Source organism: Sabethes cyaneus, chromosome 3, assembly GCF_943734655.1.
Source record: "Sabethes cyaneus chromosome 3, idSabCyanKW18_F2, whole genome shotgun sequence".
Classification (NCBI taxonomy): domain Eukaryota; kingdom Metazoa; phylum Arthropoda; class Insecta; order Diptera; family Culicidae; genus Sabethes; species Sabethes cyaneus.
Genome location: NC_071355.1, coordinates 44629775 through 44648582, shown reverse-complemented (window position 1 = coordinate 44648582; position 18808 = coordinate 44629775). Strand labels below are relative to the sequence as shown.

The following is an 18808-nucleotide window of genomic DNA, read 5'->3' as shown; positions in this document are numbered from 1 at the left end:
TTAATTTTGTCAACAAATTTTCGCGGATTTGGGACAATTCAACAGTTCAGGCAACTCGCGATCGGTAGTCGGGGATTGTCATTATAAGTGTGTAATGGCTTCTGCGGTTTTATAAAATCTTGAAGTAATCAGTGAAATTTTGCAATGTTCAACTCATAAAATAAACGTTTGCTCGAATTTTTCGGTGCTCAACCTTTATACTGCAGAAACAATGAGGATTCAGTCGACGATGATCCTGAAAGGGGTTCAATGGTTTGTAACTGAATTGTGATTAGATTAATCTTTCGGTTCACGAAACGTAATAAACATCTTTCCAGTAGTTTTCCAACTCTAGTTAGTACCACATTTTCCACAAAAAAAATGAATAATTGAAACAAGCAATTTATAAATTGCGTAAAAAAATCTTTTGCAAAGTGTTCGGGGTAAGTTTTTTTATGGTCGCAAAAAAATTGAGTCACTTTCTTCTCTTTACCAAACCCTGTTTTGTATCAATTTTTGTTATCACGAATTATTCAACAAAAATCAACATTTGACGATCCACTTCTGTCAGCTTTTCCTAATGATACGCGCAACTACTTGAGCATGTTGACAGATTCAAACGTCCGTCGCCATATAGTCACTATAAAAGCCATTAGACCCACGCTTGCAAAGCACATTTACTGACAATAACCATTACGGGATTGATCATACGCGAATCGTCGTCTAGTGAAATGTTGGTGATTGGTAATCATCGTGGTGAAAAATAATGAAACGAAACGTGAAATCTTCAAGTGTAATCACTGTGCTACTGCTCGTGGCAGTGGCGCAGGCTGCCGACCACACTCTGCAGTTCAACACGCAGGACGTTAAGGCTGTGGTCCACACAGCAACTCGAGAGCTTACGGTGGAACGCAGAGGTGTAGTAGTTCAACGGATTCTTCTGGGGCGAGATTTGGAACCGACGGTGAACTATGAGGAAATAGCAAATGGATTTAAGCTAACCAATAGCAATGGAGAAGCAATTGAGTTTACGAAAACGATCGATCAGAACGAGTTTTCCCTGTTGAAAATAGCTAGAGCTACCAGAACACGTTCCCAAGTGGTCGATTGTGTCCGGATGAGTGGATCAAACTGGTTTGGTGGTCCCCAGCAAAAGTACCAGTATTGGCCGATACAGAAGCTACGTTTCGATGAGTATTCATTTTTAACGAAAGAGGCAGACAATTGCGCTGTAGCCGATCGATACTGGCTGAATTCAATTGGATCCTTCATCTATGTGGATGATGAGGCGCCACTGTTCATTGATCAGAACTATGGTGAACCTGGCTATATGTGTCTGGAAGTGAAAAAATCCTTGCCGTATGATATTCACGACCCAACTTACTCGTTTATTTACCAAATAGGTGTGGCCAGCGATTCGAAGAAGGTACATATGGAGGCCGTGAAAAACATTTTAGGTAAACCATCCGGTCATCCTGCCGAAGCAATGGTGAAGTATCCGATCTGGTCAACATGGGCAAAATATAAGAGAGACATTGATGAAAACGTGGTGTTAGAATATGCTGATCAAATCATCCGGAACGGTTGGCCAAACAGTCAATACGAATTGGACGATGATTGGGAGGTTTGTTATGGTGCACTAACATTTAATAAGAAAAAATTCCCAAATATTCGGCAAACAATCAGCAATATAAAGGCGAAGGGCTTTCCCAGGGTAACGTTGTGGATTCATCCATTCATCAACAAGGTCTGTGAACCGTGGTATTCCGAAGCCAAACGCAAGGGTTATTTAGTTGCAAATTACAGTGGAAACACAGAAACGCAATGGTGGAACAGTGTAAAAGACGATGCTGCATACGTGGACTTTTCTAAGCCGGAAGTAGCCGAATGGTTCTCAGCCAGATTGCGAGCAATTTTGGCAGAGAGCGGAATTGATAGCTTCAAATTTGATGCCGGTGAAACTAGCTGGAGTCCTCCGGACCCTATTTTAAATGGACCACGCTCAAAACATCCCAATGTGATCGTGGATACGTACGTAAGAACTGTCGCTAAATTTGGTGACTTGGTGGAGGTTCGATCAGCTCACCGTACCCAGGATCTGCCAATTTTCGTTCGGATGATTGACAAAGATTCTGAATGGAACTGGAACAATGGATTACCAACATTGGTTACCACGCTACTTCAGATGAATATGGTCGGCTACCCGTTAGTCCTACCGGATATGGTCGGTGGCAACGGATACAATAATCATCCGCCAAACAAGGAAATGTTCATACGTTGGCTTCAGGCCAATGTTTTTATGCCTAGCATTCAATTTTCGTACGTTCCGTGGGACTACGATGCGGAAACCGTCACAATTTCGAAAAAAATGACTAATCTGCACGAGGAGTATACGCCGAAAATCATGGAACGTTTCAAACTAGCAGTTTCCGATGGTTCCCCGGTAAATCCTCCGATATGGTGGGTTTCCCCGGACGATATCGTAGCACAAAAAATCTACGACCGTATGTAGTCATACCGTTGAAGTGATTTCCTCAAATAATTGACATATCTTTTCGGTTGCAGAATTTCTTCTGGGTGAAGACATCATAGCAGCGCCGGTCCTTCAGGAGAACGTACGCTCCCGGGATATCTATCTTCCGCAAGGAACCTGGACCGATGGCAACAGCCAAGCCGTGCACACCGGACCAAAATGGCTTCGCAACTATGAAGTTCCACTCAGCATGCTACCATACTTTGTACGGAAAACTAACTAACTGACTAACGTTGCAGTCAGTTTGCTAACTGTTTTCAAGTGATGAGCATACATGGGCGAAGTGCCGGTAGATAGATAGTTAGATAGGTAAAATGTGCAATCAATCAAATGAGAAGTGCAATATAAATTTCCGGTAGGAAGTGTGTCTATTCTCACAAAAGCAAACAATGATGTTTGCTAACGTTTTTTTCGCTAGTTGATTACTCATTTGTTTAAAGCAATTTTTTTTTTCATATTCCACAGTTAATGCATGATGCCCCAAATGCGCACTACAAAAACTCTTTTTGTCATTTCTTCAATTTATTTGTTGTTGTTTGCAATTTTTTACACAAGCATTCTTTTTTATCTGTCAGAAGGGGATTAGTTTTAAAAAGTCACTGCGACAATCGTTAATATTTTCTTTACTATCCGGTCCCGAATCCTATAGACTCAGTTTACGGATACCCATTGATGGCGTTGGACTAAATAATCGTAAACCTGATTGATGATTATTAAATCCAATGATCTTTTTGAGATTAAGTGTCCATTCTGAGTATCGAGTTAAAGGGTGGTAACCCGCGTTTGATCTTGTATTTTCGATAAAACCAAATAACTGTTCTAATCCGTGTTGAGATTTAGTCAACAAGGGTTGTGCGATTTGATTTTTCCCAGTGTAATGTCATCGTCCTCAGCATACAACCGGAGTAGTTCGTTCTGTTTCAAATCGCTTTCGACCCGGTCGATCCACCTTGCACGTTGAGTCCCTCTGTTCCTGGTGCCATCGATCGATCGATCGATCCAACGTTCGGACAAAACCTCATAACTTCTCGCGTGTTGCTTGTACATACAGCTTTATTTTCTTTTGCAATATTATTTGTAATAAGATTTTACTTCTTTTGAAATATTTTGAGCCGTTGTATTTTAAATCGTGGCGTAGACATCTAACTATTTAAATATTAACTTTAGAAATTTTCTTATTTGCGAAAAGTTGGTTATCTTGTTATGATACGCAAAGTTACTGAAGACACTAACATCATAGGACTTACGGTTATTGAGATATAAACATTTCATTTAACGGGTGGCAACTAAAATTTTGGATTTTTTTCGCGGCCCTTATGCTCAACAACAAACGAGCTCAGAGTGAAATGTGAGTATGTATGTGTTAGCTCTCTCTCTCCTCTCCAGTTTTGCTAAAAATCGCGTCGAAACAAGAAGCGCGTTGTACACTTCTACGAACTGCAACAGAAATCTCGGCAAAAAGTATACAATACGGTACAACATTTAAAAAGCGAATATGTTGCGACTTCGACTGTTTACCATATCCTAAGATGCCCAACAACTATTCGCAAGCAAGGTAGTGGAAGACCAGCCAAAATTATGGACGCAGAAGGACATCGTTCTCTTTCTCGTTTCTTCAACAACAAGCCCCGTTGGTTTGGCTATCAATTAAGATGCACCAGATGAATGTTTGACGAAAATTTTGATCCCGTTTCTACAAAAACATCATGCAGATGGACAATACGTGTTTTGGCCGGATAGAGCATCATCGCATCACGCCAAAAAAACACAATCGTTCCTGATCGATCCTATTTTTACCCAAAAACCACGACGAAAATTATGAAATTTTCGTATGAATTATGGCCATACGGAGCAGAGGGATTCGAGTAATTGTCAAAAGAGAACAATCTGTCAAAATAGAACAAAGATGCGTATTCAAAAAATACAATCACGTCAACGAAGCGTACAGCAGGAATAAAACTTGTACGGGAACGAAGCCTATCAGTAAAAAAAACTGTAAAATTTATATTTACTATTAGTTAACCTAAAAGGCGAAAGCTTCTGCTTGTTTTATACACAAAACAATGACACCTTCTGGACTACACCTGTAAAAAGTTCGAAAGGAACCGAACCGGAATGACAAACAGAACACGGGATCTCTTCCCTTCCCTTGTTTGAACCTCTCCCCTTCTGAATGGTCACCCCACATCCGTTCTTTTCAGCTCCCTTTTTATCTTCTAGCCGCTTGTACAACTGTTATTGAAGCAAAAATTTACATACATATTGCAAGACAAGCAGAGCCCAATTCGTTCGCCACATCCACATACACATAAACATTCATATCCCTTTTTATATTTAGATTTGGACCCCTGTCAGTAGCCACATCCCTTTTTGTCTTCCAGAAATTCTCATAATGCTTACTTACTTATTCAGCCATGTCCGCCGATACGGCAGAACAAAGAAGTAAAATCAGAGGTCGTTCGCTTTCCTCAAGATGTGTTCGATTCACTTCCATCTAGGGCATGTTGCTGCTTCGTCGTAATTGCCTACACTCAAGTACTTTTTTTACACGGTTTGTTTTTTCGTTTATTAAGAACGGGAAAACTAAGGTACTATTAATTTATTTCTCAATACATTTAGGAGAGGCCCGACATTCGTCACGTAGTTTGTAAAGGGACCGTAAGTTGCACCGTTCTTGAGTAAACCGAATAAAACAAACCGTGTAAAAAAAACTTTAGTGTATTCCCGTCCTATCCAACACAAATTTATTAAAAATATCAGCGATTTTTATGACACACAACGCAAAATTAGTTATTCTCTAATATTTTAGTTTGTTGACTATCATATGCGATCAATCAAAGTTTCCTAGCAGCCAAATTTCCTAAGTTTTTTCGTGCGACGAAGAAGAAAATTTCGACTAATCGTTTCAATTTCCGTCATTCATAAAATGAAAATAAGTCATGCAACGCAGTGTCGTTATTCTTCAGCCGGGAAAACTTGCATGACCTGCAGAAATTTTGCAGAATAACATTTGTCATGCCGTGCTACACAAATACATGCGCGCTAGCTTCGTAAACATTATTTTGATTTTTAGTTCGGACGATGAAAAATTTTGATAGACGGATTTTAAAACGACGACGAATTTAAGATATAAAGTCAGTTGCGTAATTTGAATAAAATGCTTAAATAATCGCTTTTTAGTGAATTCAAAGGGCACGGATCGGCAGGTAAGTGTGTTTGAGTGAAATCAGCAGCAGAACTTTTGGAGTGTTCATTAAATCCACCTAAAAAATGATGAAAATTGGAGTGGTTTTTATTACTACGACGGGAATTAGAAATAAACCCTACGTTTACGAATTTCTGTTGCTATCGGCCTCGTTGGATATCTAGATGACAGGCCACCAGGCAGGAATGATATATCGCAGGCAGTGATTGCAGTTTTTATGTTATCTCAGCTGAGACGCACCACGTTTTGCAGGCTTCCAGCAATACGGATTTAACGTTTGAGTTGAAAATGCGAGTTTTAGTATGTACAGGGTGCGTAACGAATTTCTGCAGTAAATGACATGTTTTAGAAAATTAACACCAGTTAGTCATATATGCGAGGAATGTATTGTAGTTTATTTTCTTTCTCATATGTTAGAGAATTGTGAATTATTTCATTCAAAAAAATCGCCTTTCTTTTCAATGCCGCTTCTGGAAACTGCCGCATGCACGTTTTAACATACTTCGATCCATAGACGTCATCATAGCGATGATCTTAGCTTTGAGCAACCTAAGCGTGGTATAAGGCATCCTATTGGTATCCCGCTCGACGACGTCCGACACAAAATAATCCAAAGGATTGATATCGGGACTGCTAGGGAGCCAAATTTCCTACTCCCAAAACACCGGATCATTTTCAGCAAGTCATTTTTATGTTTTGTTGGCATTATAAGCAGGTGGGCCGTCTTGTTAGAAGATGAAATGACGACCAGCATCAACCTCTTTCATCCATAGGACAACAACATCCTTCAGAACCTTCAGGTATACATCGGATGTTACCTGTATTCCTCTGACGATAGGAACCTGACTACGATCTGGTGCAAGCCACCTGACATTCTTTCGATTCACCTTTTGATCCTAATTAAAGTTTTTTTCATCAGAGAAAAAGATGACAGAATCATTATGATGAGGATGCTTCAACCGACTCAGAAGTTTTAGCTTTCTCCAATCGCCGTTTTTTGGTCGCAGCATTGACCTCTGCGTAGCGCATACGACTCATAACCAGTACTCACCGGATTGAAAAGTCCGAAAAACCGATTTTCCGACCCATAGAGCCATTTTTTCCACTTATCTGACCCTGTTCTGTTCAGTTAAGTGGTAATGGAACGGCACTTGTATTCCTTCCGGGTAGATGTGTAGGATAGCTTATCACTTTCCCAAGCATTATTTATATAGTACACTGTTCTTTCAGATACTTTTACCGACCGAACTATCTCCTTTACGCTTGATCCGGCGCGCAATAAAACGACGACGGCTGACCGATTATTTTCCTGTTTCGACATCTTTCAGTTTACTCAACACTGTTTGTTTACATCTGACACCCAACAGTATAAGCTATTTAGTGCTGCTAGATATATCTGAATATTGTTTCGCAAGTATGGGAAATTGCTATTTGAAATTTACTGCAGAAATTCGTTACGCACTCTGTAGGGTGCTCAGGTTTGAGCACCAAGTATTTCGCAGATCTGCTAAGGCATCCCTGACCTTCTTGATCCGTGTGGGTTTATTAGTCTTGGTACAACCATCGGGCGATGTCTAAGATATTGAAATGCTACCACCTGCTCAACCTGTTGTCCCGTTACTGTAAAGTTGGCGCGATCATCAGCGTTCACAACCATAGGCTGCTGCCTGGAAGCTCTCGGAGAGGTCATCTAACTTGCTCTGCATATCGTTTCGGCGCTGTGCGAGCTAGACAATTCAGGACATGAATTTGGACAAGATTCAATGTTGAAAATAAACTAGGTTGAAAGGAAGGGGTGGTTTCATGCTTTAACAAAATTGTTTACTTTCAGGACATCAAACTGGACTAGGTTTGTCGTAGTCCTAAGAAATCTTGTTAGGACGAGAGGACTTTATCACTCTCTTTGGCATACTTCCCAAGCACAGATATCAAATTAGTATAAGTCTAAACGTCGTCCAGAATCTTCGACCTATTGGGACGAGGGGGTTTTGTTCCTTTTTTTTCTAAACATAAAATAATCGAAATCACAGTAAACAGATGATACATTTAACTGTCGTCCCTGACTGTGGAGCAAGGCCATCACAAAGAAAATGTATGGGATAATTTGACCTTGAAACTGTTCGGTAATTTTTACTAATTAGTGATTGAAAAAGAATGTTACAATAGAAATTACATAATTGCTACATCTTTTATAAGTCGATCGGTTGCTAAACCATGAAAATCCATTCATATTTGGCAGAGCTATTAGCGTTCAAAATCTTTCATTCTTTCGTGACGCTGGGTTGAATCCAAATTTTGGATTGACACTCTGCGGTAAGACGTAGTTCTACGTCAAAAAACAAAGAAACATTTTTTTTTATCTCAGTTGGATGTGCATCTTCTCGGGGCTACCATACATGGCATAAAGCCATTTTGCACAATAACGATCCTCTGGCATAATGATCATTTGGCATAGTGGACATTTGACATAACGACTTCTTGTCATCCATACCTATAAAAAAGGATTTCTGTCTGTCTGTCTGTCCCTAAGTTCCTTTTAGAATCGAAAACTACTAAACCGATCGGCGTGAAAATTTGCATGTAGGGGTTTTTGGGGCTACGGCAGGTTCTCTCGATGGCAAAAGACCCCTCCCCCCACTAAGAGGGGGGCTCCCATACAAATCTATGCCTACAAAAATGGATTTCTATCTGCTCCGTGTTCCTTATACAATCGAAAACTATTGAACCGACCGAAGTGAAAATTTGTATGTAGGCGTTTTTGGTGCCAGGAAAGGTACTTATGATGGTTAGAGATCCCTCCCCTCACTAAGAGGGAGGGCTCCCATACAAATCTATACATATAAAAATGAATTTCTGTCCGTCTGCCCGAATGTTCCTTATAGAATCGAAAACTACTGAACCGATCGGCGTGAAAATTTGCATATAGGGGTTTTTGGGGCCAGGGAAGGTTCTTATGATGGTTAGAGACCCCTCCCTCCCACTAAGAGGGGGGGCTCCCATACAAATGAAACACAAATTTCTGCATAACTCGAGAATTAATCAAGCAAATGGAACAAAATTTTACATGTGGGTCTTTTTGGAAACAGGAATTTTTTCTATGGTGAATTGAGACCCCTCCCCACTTTAGGAGGGGAGGGGGGGCTCCTATACAAATGAAATACAAATTTCCTTATAACTCGTGAACTAATCAAACAAATGGAACCAAATTTAGCATGTGGGTGTTTTTGTAGGCAATTTTTTTCTATGGTGAATTAGGACCCCTCTCCCTTTTTAGGAGGAGGGGGGCTCCCATACAAATGAAATAAAAGTTTCCTCATAAGTCGAAAAGTAATCAGGCAAAAGGAACCAAACTTTGGCAAGTGGGGAGTTTTGGAGGCAAGATTTTTTTTAATGATGGTTTGAGACCCCTCACCCCTGGGGTAGGGGGACTCTCATACAAATAAAACAGAAATTTTTGCGTAACTCAAAAACTAATCGAACTCGAGAAATTTTAGACTCTTTCATAAAACATTAATCAATAACAAGACCACCAAAAACTATCAATAGTAACATTAGATAATTCAGCGCGAGACGGCCACAGGCCGCGAGTGTTGCCGGCGACCTGCCGTCGGAAGCGCCGGCCACTGCGGGGATCAGCCCCTCGTAGAGATCACCTCTATCTAGGTTTGGCTTGCTATGTTTACAAAGTTATGCATAATTTGTTCTACAAATAAAACAATAATTGAATTGCCAAACTCTATTTTTTGTACGCAGCTGTCACTTTTGCCCGCTCAACGGCTTACTAATACATGTGCACTCTACAAACATCCTGTTGTTTTTTGGTGAACTTCACGAGACAATTGATGCATCGTCCTGAGAGATTCTTTATTTTATATTCAACAGTTATAGTGCTAAATTTAATACTTTTACTCGTCAAGTTCGTTCCTGGTTCGATTGTTCCGAATTGTTTCTAGTCTTTGATAATATGGAGTGTCCATTCGGCATTAAAAATATGAAAATTGGGGTAGGTTCGTAAAAATATTAGAAATATTTAGGTACGCTAAAAAAATCGTTTCATTTAAGATATCATTGAGAAAACGGCCAAAAATCCACTCTATGATGAAAGATGAATTCCTACGGGGAGCTACGGCATCGGAGACCAGGCGAAACATCAATCGGAAATTTCGCGCTAGGGTTATTACACTGGAGACAGTGCTCGAACACTTCGACAGATTTCGCACCGGTAACTTTGAGCGCGCCTTTGGTGATGAGCAACCCAAGCGCCCAGAGCGAGAGCGTGACTTCGACATTGAGGAGCTACTGAACACCATCGAGAATTACCCTACTAGGAGTTCCACTGCGCTAGCGCACATGTTTGGTGTTAGCACGGAAAGGATAGTAAATTGTTTGGCTTCCAACGGTTACGAGAAAAGGTCGGGTGAGTGGAGTCTAATTCCGGATGTAGATCAAAGTCAGGAGTCAGATTAAAAAGGTGCTACTTTAACGGTTTAGTTTTAAATATTAGTAACGGATAAACTGAATGTTTATATGTAAAAACTGACGAAATACAACTGTCTTAAAGCCTGTATTTCTTGCGGTATTCTATTTCGAAAACGTTCTGTTAGATGGTTTACGTAATTGAAGTATTTTCTGTCGGCTGCATCGCAGGTACATAATTTACACTGGCGTGCGCTAACTCAAACAAAACGTAGGGCACCAGAGCTTTCAAAAGAATGAATGAATCCTAGGATTACTAGGATGGTGAATCTATTATCTATAGTATCACAAAATACCAGCAGCTTAGGATGAAAACTCCGGATCGAGTGCAATTGGATTCGAAACGGAATTTGATTTTAAAGTTGATATTGGACTAGAAATTAGACTTGCAACTGACCTAGAAATAGGAGTTGAAATTGGACTTGTAATCGGTTTAAGGCATTAAACTAGACTTGAATCTGGACTACTTTAGTTTTAAAGCATTATTTCAAATTGAACTGTAAATTAAAATTATATTTACAGCTGAACTTAAATATTCAACAATTTGGACAAATTTTGTTCGGAATTACACATAAAATCGGTGTTAAAAGAGGATTTGATATTTTCATTTGGAATTGGATTTGAAATTTTTACTCCCACTTTTCTTTCCGTTTTTCCTTTTTTTTCTCTAGTTTTTCTTTGTTTCTTTCCAGTGTTTTCTATTTCATTGCTCCGTTTTCCTTCGTTTCCTGTCCTAAATTTTCTTATTTTCAGTCCTGTTTTTGCCTCTTGTTTTTCACTTATTTTCTCTATCAATTCTCCCGTTTTTCGCTTTTTTACTTCCTTTTCGGAAATTCGTTTTTTTCTGCTTCTAGTTTTTTGTTTTTGCCTGTTTCGTTTTTCTTTCTTTTCGTTTTTACTGTCATGTTTATCCTATTTTTGGTCCCGTTTTTTCTCTATACTCTTTGGTTTCCATTTTTATCTCCCGTTTTCGTTATTTTTTCTCAAGTTTTTCTGATCCGTTTTTCTTGCTTCATTTTCCCATCCCATTCTCAATTCTCATTTTGGCCCATCTTTCTCCCTTTATATCTATTTTCACCTCTTTTTCCCGTTTTACCTGATTCCTCTATCGATTTTCTTTTTTCTCTCTCACTATTCTTCTTTTCGCTTTTGGTTTCCCTTGCTTTCTGTTCCGTTTTCTCTTTCTTGGCTCATTTTTCTCTCTTCTTCTTTGAAGCTTTTCGCGGTGTTTTGCGACTTCTGAGCAAGCCGAATTATCGACCGGAACACAAATTGTCTCCATGCTCGAAATATCTGACCCAGCACCTTGAAAGTGAGTTTTTGCAATCGAGGTCATGTCTCCGATATAGTCGAAGCCAAAGCAATTGAGGTTCAAGGTCGGGGTCATCATCCAGCATAGTGCCGCCGAGGAGAGAAGACTCAATATCACAATTATTCATGAACGGATTGCCACCGCACACATTGGTCACATCTGATGGAGCAAATTACTCTTCTTTGAAAATGGATCTGTTGAAAGGATACATACCTGTTTTTATAAACCCGTTAATGGCATTGGACGGTATGGCAGTTTTAATGAAGGTCATTGTCATTGCGTGTTACAACTTTCCCAGGGTTTTTTTCTTGAGAAACCTTTCGGTCGCTTAGGAGAGGTTTCTTTTTAGTGGCCCCATGAAGGAGATCCAAAGGCTGCAGTTTATGGCTAGGATAATCAGCGTTGGGTGTTCTGGAGACGGCCGAACGTGCTTCAGGGAATGGTCGAACCACAAGTTAAATAAATTAACTGTCTTCCATCCAGTCGACTTACAGCAAAACAGGGTACCTGGCGGAGCACCAATCTTCAACTTATCCGTGAGTCTTTCACGAGGAAATATCAGCGTTGGCGGCAAAAATTGTCCAGCTGCAGACACACAAATGCATGCCGTAAAAAGAGTATTTCGCTCGACGGACGTTATGCATTCAACTTGTCGCCTTCCTTTTAGAGACAATACATTTAATCGTTTTGTTCGAACCTATAAGGAAAGAAAAATTAATAATAACAGCTAATCCCAACGTTAACTTTTTTATATTGTCATAACACAAGTCCATAATCGTTCGGCTCTCCCATTGTTTCAGCCCACTCTTCATCACACAGTCCGAGATACCGCAAAATGGATCCGAACCTGTGAATGGAGAGTTAGAACCACATCTGGCTAGTTCGTCTGCAAGTTCATTTCCATCTATTCCGCAATGGCCAGGGACCCAGTACAGGTTTACCGAGTTTACCTGGCTCAGTTGCCGTAAGAGAGCATAAGCTCTCACAATGGCGGTGTAGACCCACAACACCATTTTTGGTTTGAGGCCCCATGTTTTTCCTACCATTTTTGAACATACCCATAGGGCAGTGGTTGCCTTGCTGATTATTGAATCTAAGTGTGCGTTCCAAGATAATTTAGCGTCTAGGATTACTCCCAGATAGGTATTTAACTGAGACGCTACATTTAATTTCTTCCCCAAGGTGCAGAGACTGTAACTTCAGTTTCCTCTTCCTAGTGAAAGGAACAATTGTTGTTTTTGAAGGATTAATGCTCAGGCCTTCTTTACTACACCAAGATAGTGTGAGGTTAAGGGCCCTTTTCGTTCTATCTGATATCACGTCGTCGAATTTTCCACGAACCATGATGACTAAATCATCAGCAAAACCCACAACTTCGAAACCTTTTAACTCTAAGTTTCTCAGAAGATCATCAACTGCCAATGACCAAAGAAGGCGTGAAAGAACCCCTCCTTGTGGGCAACCTTTGGTTGCAGTCACCGTTGTTGACAGCCCTCCTAGCTCCGAGGCTCAGATTTGCCTATGTGTGAGCATACTTTGGATCCATTCGACTATACAGTTATCAAACTGTCTTTTCTTCATCGCATTTGCCATTGATAAATAAGAAGCATTATCAAAGGCCCTTTTGACGTCGAAAAACGCGCCTAATGCTGTTGCTTTCGATAAAAGAGACTTTTCAATTTTTGTCACGAGCGTGTGTAGTGCTGTGATTGTAGATTTCCCAGCTTGGTAAGCAAACTGGTGTCTCGATAATGGATATCTAATCATGTATTCAGACTTAACGTATTCATATATTACTTTTTCCGTAGTTTTGAACAATACTGATGATAAACTAATTGATCTGAAGGCTTTTGGAAGTGATTTGTCACGTTTTCCTGGTTTTGGTATAAATACAACTTTTACCAATCTCCATGTAGACAGAATATGATTTAGTATCAGACTTGCCTTAAAAATCTCGATTAGAGATGGAATTAGCCCCGATTCTCCATTTTGAATCTGCGCTGGGAAAATCCCATCTGCACCTGCCGATTTATAAGGTTGAAAGGATCTCACTGCGTTTTCCACCCTAGCCCTAGTGTAGTGAAAGCCATCCCTGCGACTCTGGTTGCGATCTCTTTTGTCCTCTCAGATGCCGAAGAGTTTCTTTGAGAACATCCTATGTCACAATCAGAGTCCGAGCTAGCAGCAGTATGAACTGAGGAAGATCCCGGAAAGTAGTGAGTTCCCGTCACCAAGTCTAGTACTTCAGCCAGAGATTGTGTGAACGAACCGTCATCTTTCTTGAGAGTACCGAGTCCGTTCGAATGATCCTTAGCAAGAGTCTTGTTAAGTCTTGCCACAATTGGAGTACTTTCAATGCTTTCACGAATGACACGCTTTGTGGGAAGAAAGAATGATAGACTTCTGCTTTTTGGGGATCGGCTTTTCTCCGCTGTTGGCAGCTCCGATCCTCGTTGCCTTTTACCTGGCACAGAATCAGATTGTGTTAACACTTGCTCCCCTGCCTCCTTTGCAGAAAGCCCAGAGGCAAGCAAACTCTTTAACTTCTTTTTCTGAGCTTTAGTCAGGTTCCGTTTCCACGGAATGTCATTCTCAGTTGGAGCTTCCACTTTAGGTCCAGATCTGATTATGACGGTTATTCCGTAACTTTCGTCTTCCGTCGACTCACGAGTCGGCGTGTTGAGAATAGACAAGGAACTAGACGGAACCTCTGCTAACGCATCGTTCAATTTCTGATCCTCCCCTATGCTCATTTCCTCCTCCTTCGTTTCCGGCAGAAAGAGGCTGCCGGAGCCCTGTGTTTTATTTAAATTAAGACTCTCTATATGAATACCACGAGTAGCTCGATAAAAGATGGTCCGCCGCATACGTGACCGGCCTGATGCAGCAAGGGCAAAAATACTGTGGAGGGTGCCCTGGTACTCCACAGGCTCCGTTAGCGGCTGAGTATTTCTAGAACCCCCTCCGCTATTCATCTTTCGGCACGGGTCGCATGACACCTTGGATTAGAGGTTTATCCATTTAGATTTTTACGTAATAGCCATGGATAACAGCTATTAAAACCATCCTCCTTTGGGGGCTATGGACCCTCTGCTCAGGTTCATCGAACATGCTACTACCGAGATCCGTCATTTGCAGGCGAAGAATTTACACTTAGCCTTCGCATGAGTGCCCCCTTCTCTGTCCGCATACGACCCTAGTTTCCACCGGTTGTCCACCGATTTTCAGTAAGGAACGTACCCGGATGGTACCACGAGGAGGTAGAGATAGGAGTTGCCGATTAAGAGGCTATGGAACTTCGTGGAAGTTCAGGAGCGCATTGTTCGACCATTTACCATCCAACACCATAACTTTCATGGCTTTCAGAGATTTTACCATAAAAATGATAGGTTGTTAAGTATCTTAATAAAAAAAATTTGTTTTTCGCGAACAAAACTTTTCATTTACAGTAAAAGTTATCGTCCTTTAAAATATAATTAAAAAAGGCAGCAAGTTTATGATGAAATATGGCAAATTCTATAGCATAAAATAAGAAACAAAAATATTAATAAAATGCAAGATCTGACCCATAATTATTCAACAAAGTTTGCATTTCACGTTGTAAAGTTTGCAAGTAGTAATGGTCACAGTCTTTCTACAGTTTGCTTTGTATTCTGACAGACTGTGCAATTAATTCTAAAGGACAGTCACGGAGCTTGTTGCCATCTTAAACTTCGTTTGCCTCTTTTTTAACTTCGTTTGTTATGTGAAGCCGTTACTTCCTCCCAATCGATGCAAATTATCAAATCAGGCAAAATTATTATTCAACAATAATGATAGATTTTCCGCAAAAGTTTATTAAATAAATAATTCAAGTCTTTATAAGAAAATCTGAAAATAAATACTTATCCACAATGTACATAGCAGTCTTGACTTCAGTAGTACGAACACGAATCTCATCGATATAATCAACAACAATCATCAGTTCGACAACAAAGTGCATATTGCTGCTGCCGTTGCCTTTCGTCAAATATCATACGGTGAATTTTGCTCAATTCTGCGTCTTCATCAGCTGCGTCAGCTTTGCGCTGCGAACAACCCGTGTGTTCCCAGTGAAGGTCCTTTTTTCGGCGTTCACGCCCTCGCAGAACTTCATCGAGCTGCTCCCCGTTTTGCTGTTTCATTTTGTGCATTTCTCTAACCATTTTGGCCCACTGTTGCTTGTAGAAAAGTTTTGATTTTTCCATTTCCGTTAGCTTTTGCTCCAGCAAGGCAACTTGCTGGCGAAGATTTCCGCTACACTCGACTTCACAGCTTAAGGTGCCCACTTTGAGCAGGAGCTGTTGTTCCGTTTCTTTCAGCTGCTCGTTCTCTCGAATCAGAGTATCATTTCGGGTCTCCATCTCTTGACAACGCAGTGCACGAAGTTGCTCCCGGTGCTGTAAATCTGCCTCCATTCGTTTGGTTTTTTCTCGAATTTCTTCCAACTGCTGGTTGAAGGATGCTTCCAGTTTCAGTTTTATTTCTTCCGTAGATTTATTCTGCTCGATACGTTGAGCACTCTGAAGAGCAATACTTTTACGGCTTTCTTCCAGCGCAGTAGTCAAAGCGGCCACGTGCTCCAGCTGTTTAGCTAAATCCTAAAATCGAGTACAAATATGTAAAAATAAGTCGTGAACATTTTCAGGGACAACAAAAACACTTACAGAACTGTCTTTTGCGCGACGTTTCTTCCATTCGTTAGTTAATTTCGCAAGATGAGCCGTTTCTTTTCTTTTTAACTCCAGCAAAAACAGCTCCCGCTGCTCCAATATCCATTGTTTCTGCTCTTCGAGCATTTTATACGACAGCTGATCGTCCATCTCTCCTTTTGTCATAGCGGCCACTTCTGGCCCCGCTACAGGTTCATGACTGTTGAAATTTATTCCCACCTCGTCCAAGTGACAACAAACGGTAGCCATACCGACGTTTTCCCCATTTGTACTCTCCAGAATCAACACTCCAGCCCGTTTTTCCTTACTACCAATAACTAAACTTTGATTGTCCACTCGAGCGAAACAGAACAACCCGTGGGGGCCGCTTAACGTTAGTTTCGAACAATCGGAAGTGATCGGCTCAAGCACTCGATCGGGAAGTGCGGAAAAATACAACTGCAGTTGAAGGTTTGGAAAGTCCAACGTGTTCGACTCGATTGTGTTTAGCTCCAGCGTCACTTTGGTAAGGGGAGTATCTGCTTTTGGGTGGTATAGTGATAATTGCCAGAGACCACCGCTGGGTCGTGCATTAAATCGGACACTTTGTACAAACAGGTGATAAGCGCACGTACGCGGAATGTCACGGAGGTCACGATCTTCGCAGTGTAGTATCGATTGAATGTCAATTTTAGTTGACATGGCAGCGCAGGAAACTACCGGGTTCAAGTCAATGGAAGGAACCACTGGAACGTCTTGAATACCGAATGGTTCCGTTGGTGCTAAGTCAATATGTTTTTCCGGTTCCGAGATACAGTGAATTTTACCGTCTGTTTTATGTATGATTTTTTTGTCCGATGAAAGATATTTTAAACTGAATTTGCATTTTATCGCTGGCCATACTAAGGAGGAGCGGTCCGACGGACCTTCAGAAGCTTCCTGATATTTAATAGATGCAGGTTCGATTGGGTGGTATTTTTCTACTTCCTGTGTTCCGAAGGTGTGTTCGTATTTGGAGAGAAAAGTTGTTAACGGCTCGTCCTCCACAATGTCGTCAAATCGCAAAGTACAGCGTCCTGTAAATGTTTTTTGTTTCGAACAATTTGCATGATTCTATAACAAAATTATTTATCACAAACTTACCAATAACTCGTTTGGCTAACAAAATTTCCAAACGAAGAGTAAAAATTTCTGCGAAATATCGTTTCAACGAGTGTAGCGTTGTTCTAAAGTTAAGAACAATTTTTTCCTGTATCAGAAAGGTTCCATTCGGTTTTCTCTCCATGTTACAAGGGTAACTGTCACCTAACAGGTCATATCGCATTTGAATTCCATTGGAAGACAAACTTTCCGCTTGTCGTTCCTCGTCCGAAAGAAGCGCCGCCAGTTGTTTGGCGTACTTCAACACTATCTTCACCAAAAAGATATCCGATTCTTGTTCCTCGTGGCCAACTTGAAGCAATCCACGTTCTTCTAGCAGGCGAATTGGCAGACCTTCACGTGATTGCAACCGAGACGTCTGAGGATTGGCAAAAATAACAAGGCAACGGTCGGTTTCTTGCTCTACCTCTATCGGTATCTTTTTACTTTCCGGCAGTAAATATCCCTTATCCGTAATTAAAACTATCAACTGCACTTCGGGTCTCTGATTTTTCCATTCGGGACTGGCCAAGCCTATCAATCGGTACCACCGTGGTTTTATAGTGTCTGCCTTAATGGAGGGAAGCAACGGGATAGAACGTAGCGGAAGCACCAGATGTCCTATTAGCGAACGTTGTTGATCTGCGCTCTGTTCAATTGAATAACATTCCAATTTGATGGGCAGATTTTCCGTTTTCATGCGTCGAACCGAACGACGGTCAGTTTCCCATATCAAATTGCTATCGAAATTAGTGGAAGCGATACCCGGCAACCGGCTGTCTGTCTGCAATGTATTTTTGTCCAGCGAGGCAGTTATTATAATAGGTGTGTTTTTCGCTCGATGAAGATTAATAGCTAATTATTAGGAAGAAATTAAATAAAAATATCTGATTACATGCAATAGACTCTTACCTTCCAGTACGTGCAAAACTATTATCAGCTGATCCTCTGACTGCTCCATTTTCTATGGAAATGAACTGATACCGTGGAACGAAAAATAATCAGTCTTTTCGTTTGAAACCTTTGAATTCTGAATATTTGTAGAAAAATTGCTGCTAAGAACAATGATTTTCAACGATTTTAACTGTTTTTCAACGCCATCACCAGCTTTTTGAATACAAGCAAAAAAAAATTATGCAAGCAAAACAAAACAGAAAACATCAGCTTTCTTTGAGGGGAAGGAAACAGAAGCACCGGAATCAGGGGTTATAAGGGTTATAAGCAGATAACACACCGCACGCAGTTCTTGACGTTGAGGTGCTTTTACACAAAACATAATTTTTAAGCGGGGTACGCTGCTGAAAAGTAATGGGTAAAAAGCAGGGGCCTGCGATGGGTGCCATGTTTTTGTTGCCAACATCTCAGCACATCACGACATGGTTGGCAGCAAATTTGCCTGTCAGACGGGCGCTATTCATGCAATAGCGCCCTTCGTTAAGTCGACTGTCAAACACCGTTCGTTAAGATAGGGATAGCACCCCGCTGGTAAAAAG

General features: G+C 40.8%; 2 protein-coding genes across 2 annotated transcripts; one reads left to right on the top strand and one right to left on the bottom strand.

Moving 5' to 3' along the window:
- Positions 1 to 745: 745 nt before the first annotated feature.
- LOC128739538 (myogenesis-regulating glycosidase) lies at positions 746 to 2735 on the top strand. Its single transcript, XM_053835032.1, has 2 exons — positions 746 to 2483; positions 2545 to 2735. The coding sequence occupies exons 1-2, from the start codon at positions 746 to 748 to the stop codon at positions 2733 to 2735; spliced, it is 1929 nt and encodes a 642-aa protein (XP_053691007.1).
- Positions 2736 to 15418: 12683 nt separating this feature from the next.
- Positions 15419 to 18296, bottom strand: LOC128744205 (centrosomal protein of 120 kDa). The gene is made up of 4 exons (XM_053841038.1): positions 18228 to 18296; positions 17319 to 18170; positions 16191 to 17251; positions 15419 to 16124 (listed from the first exon to the last, which is right to left on the bottom strand). The coding sequence occupies exons 1-4, from the start codon at positions 18274 to 18276 to the stop codon at positions 15453 to 15455; spliced, it is 2634 nt and encodes an 877-aa protein (XP_053697013.1). The 5' UTR covers positions 18277 to 18296; the 3' UTR covers positions 15419 to 15452.
- Positions 18297 to 18808: the final 512 nt, after the last annotated feature.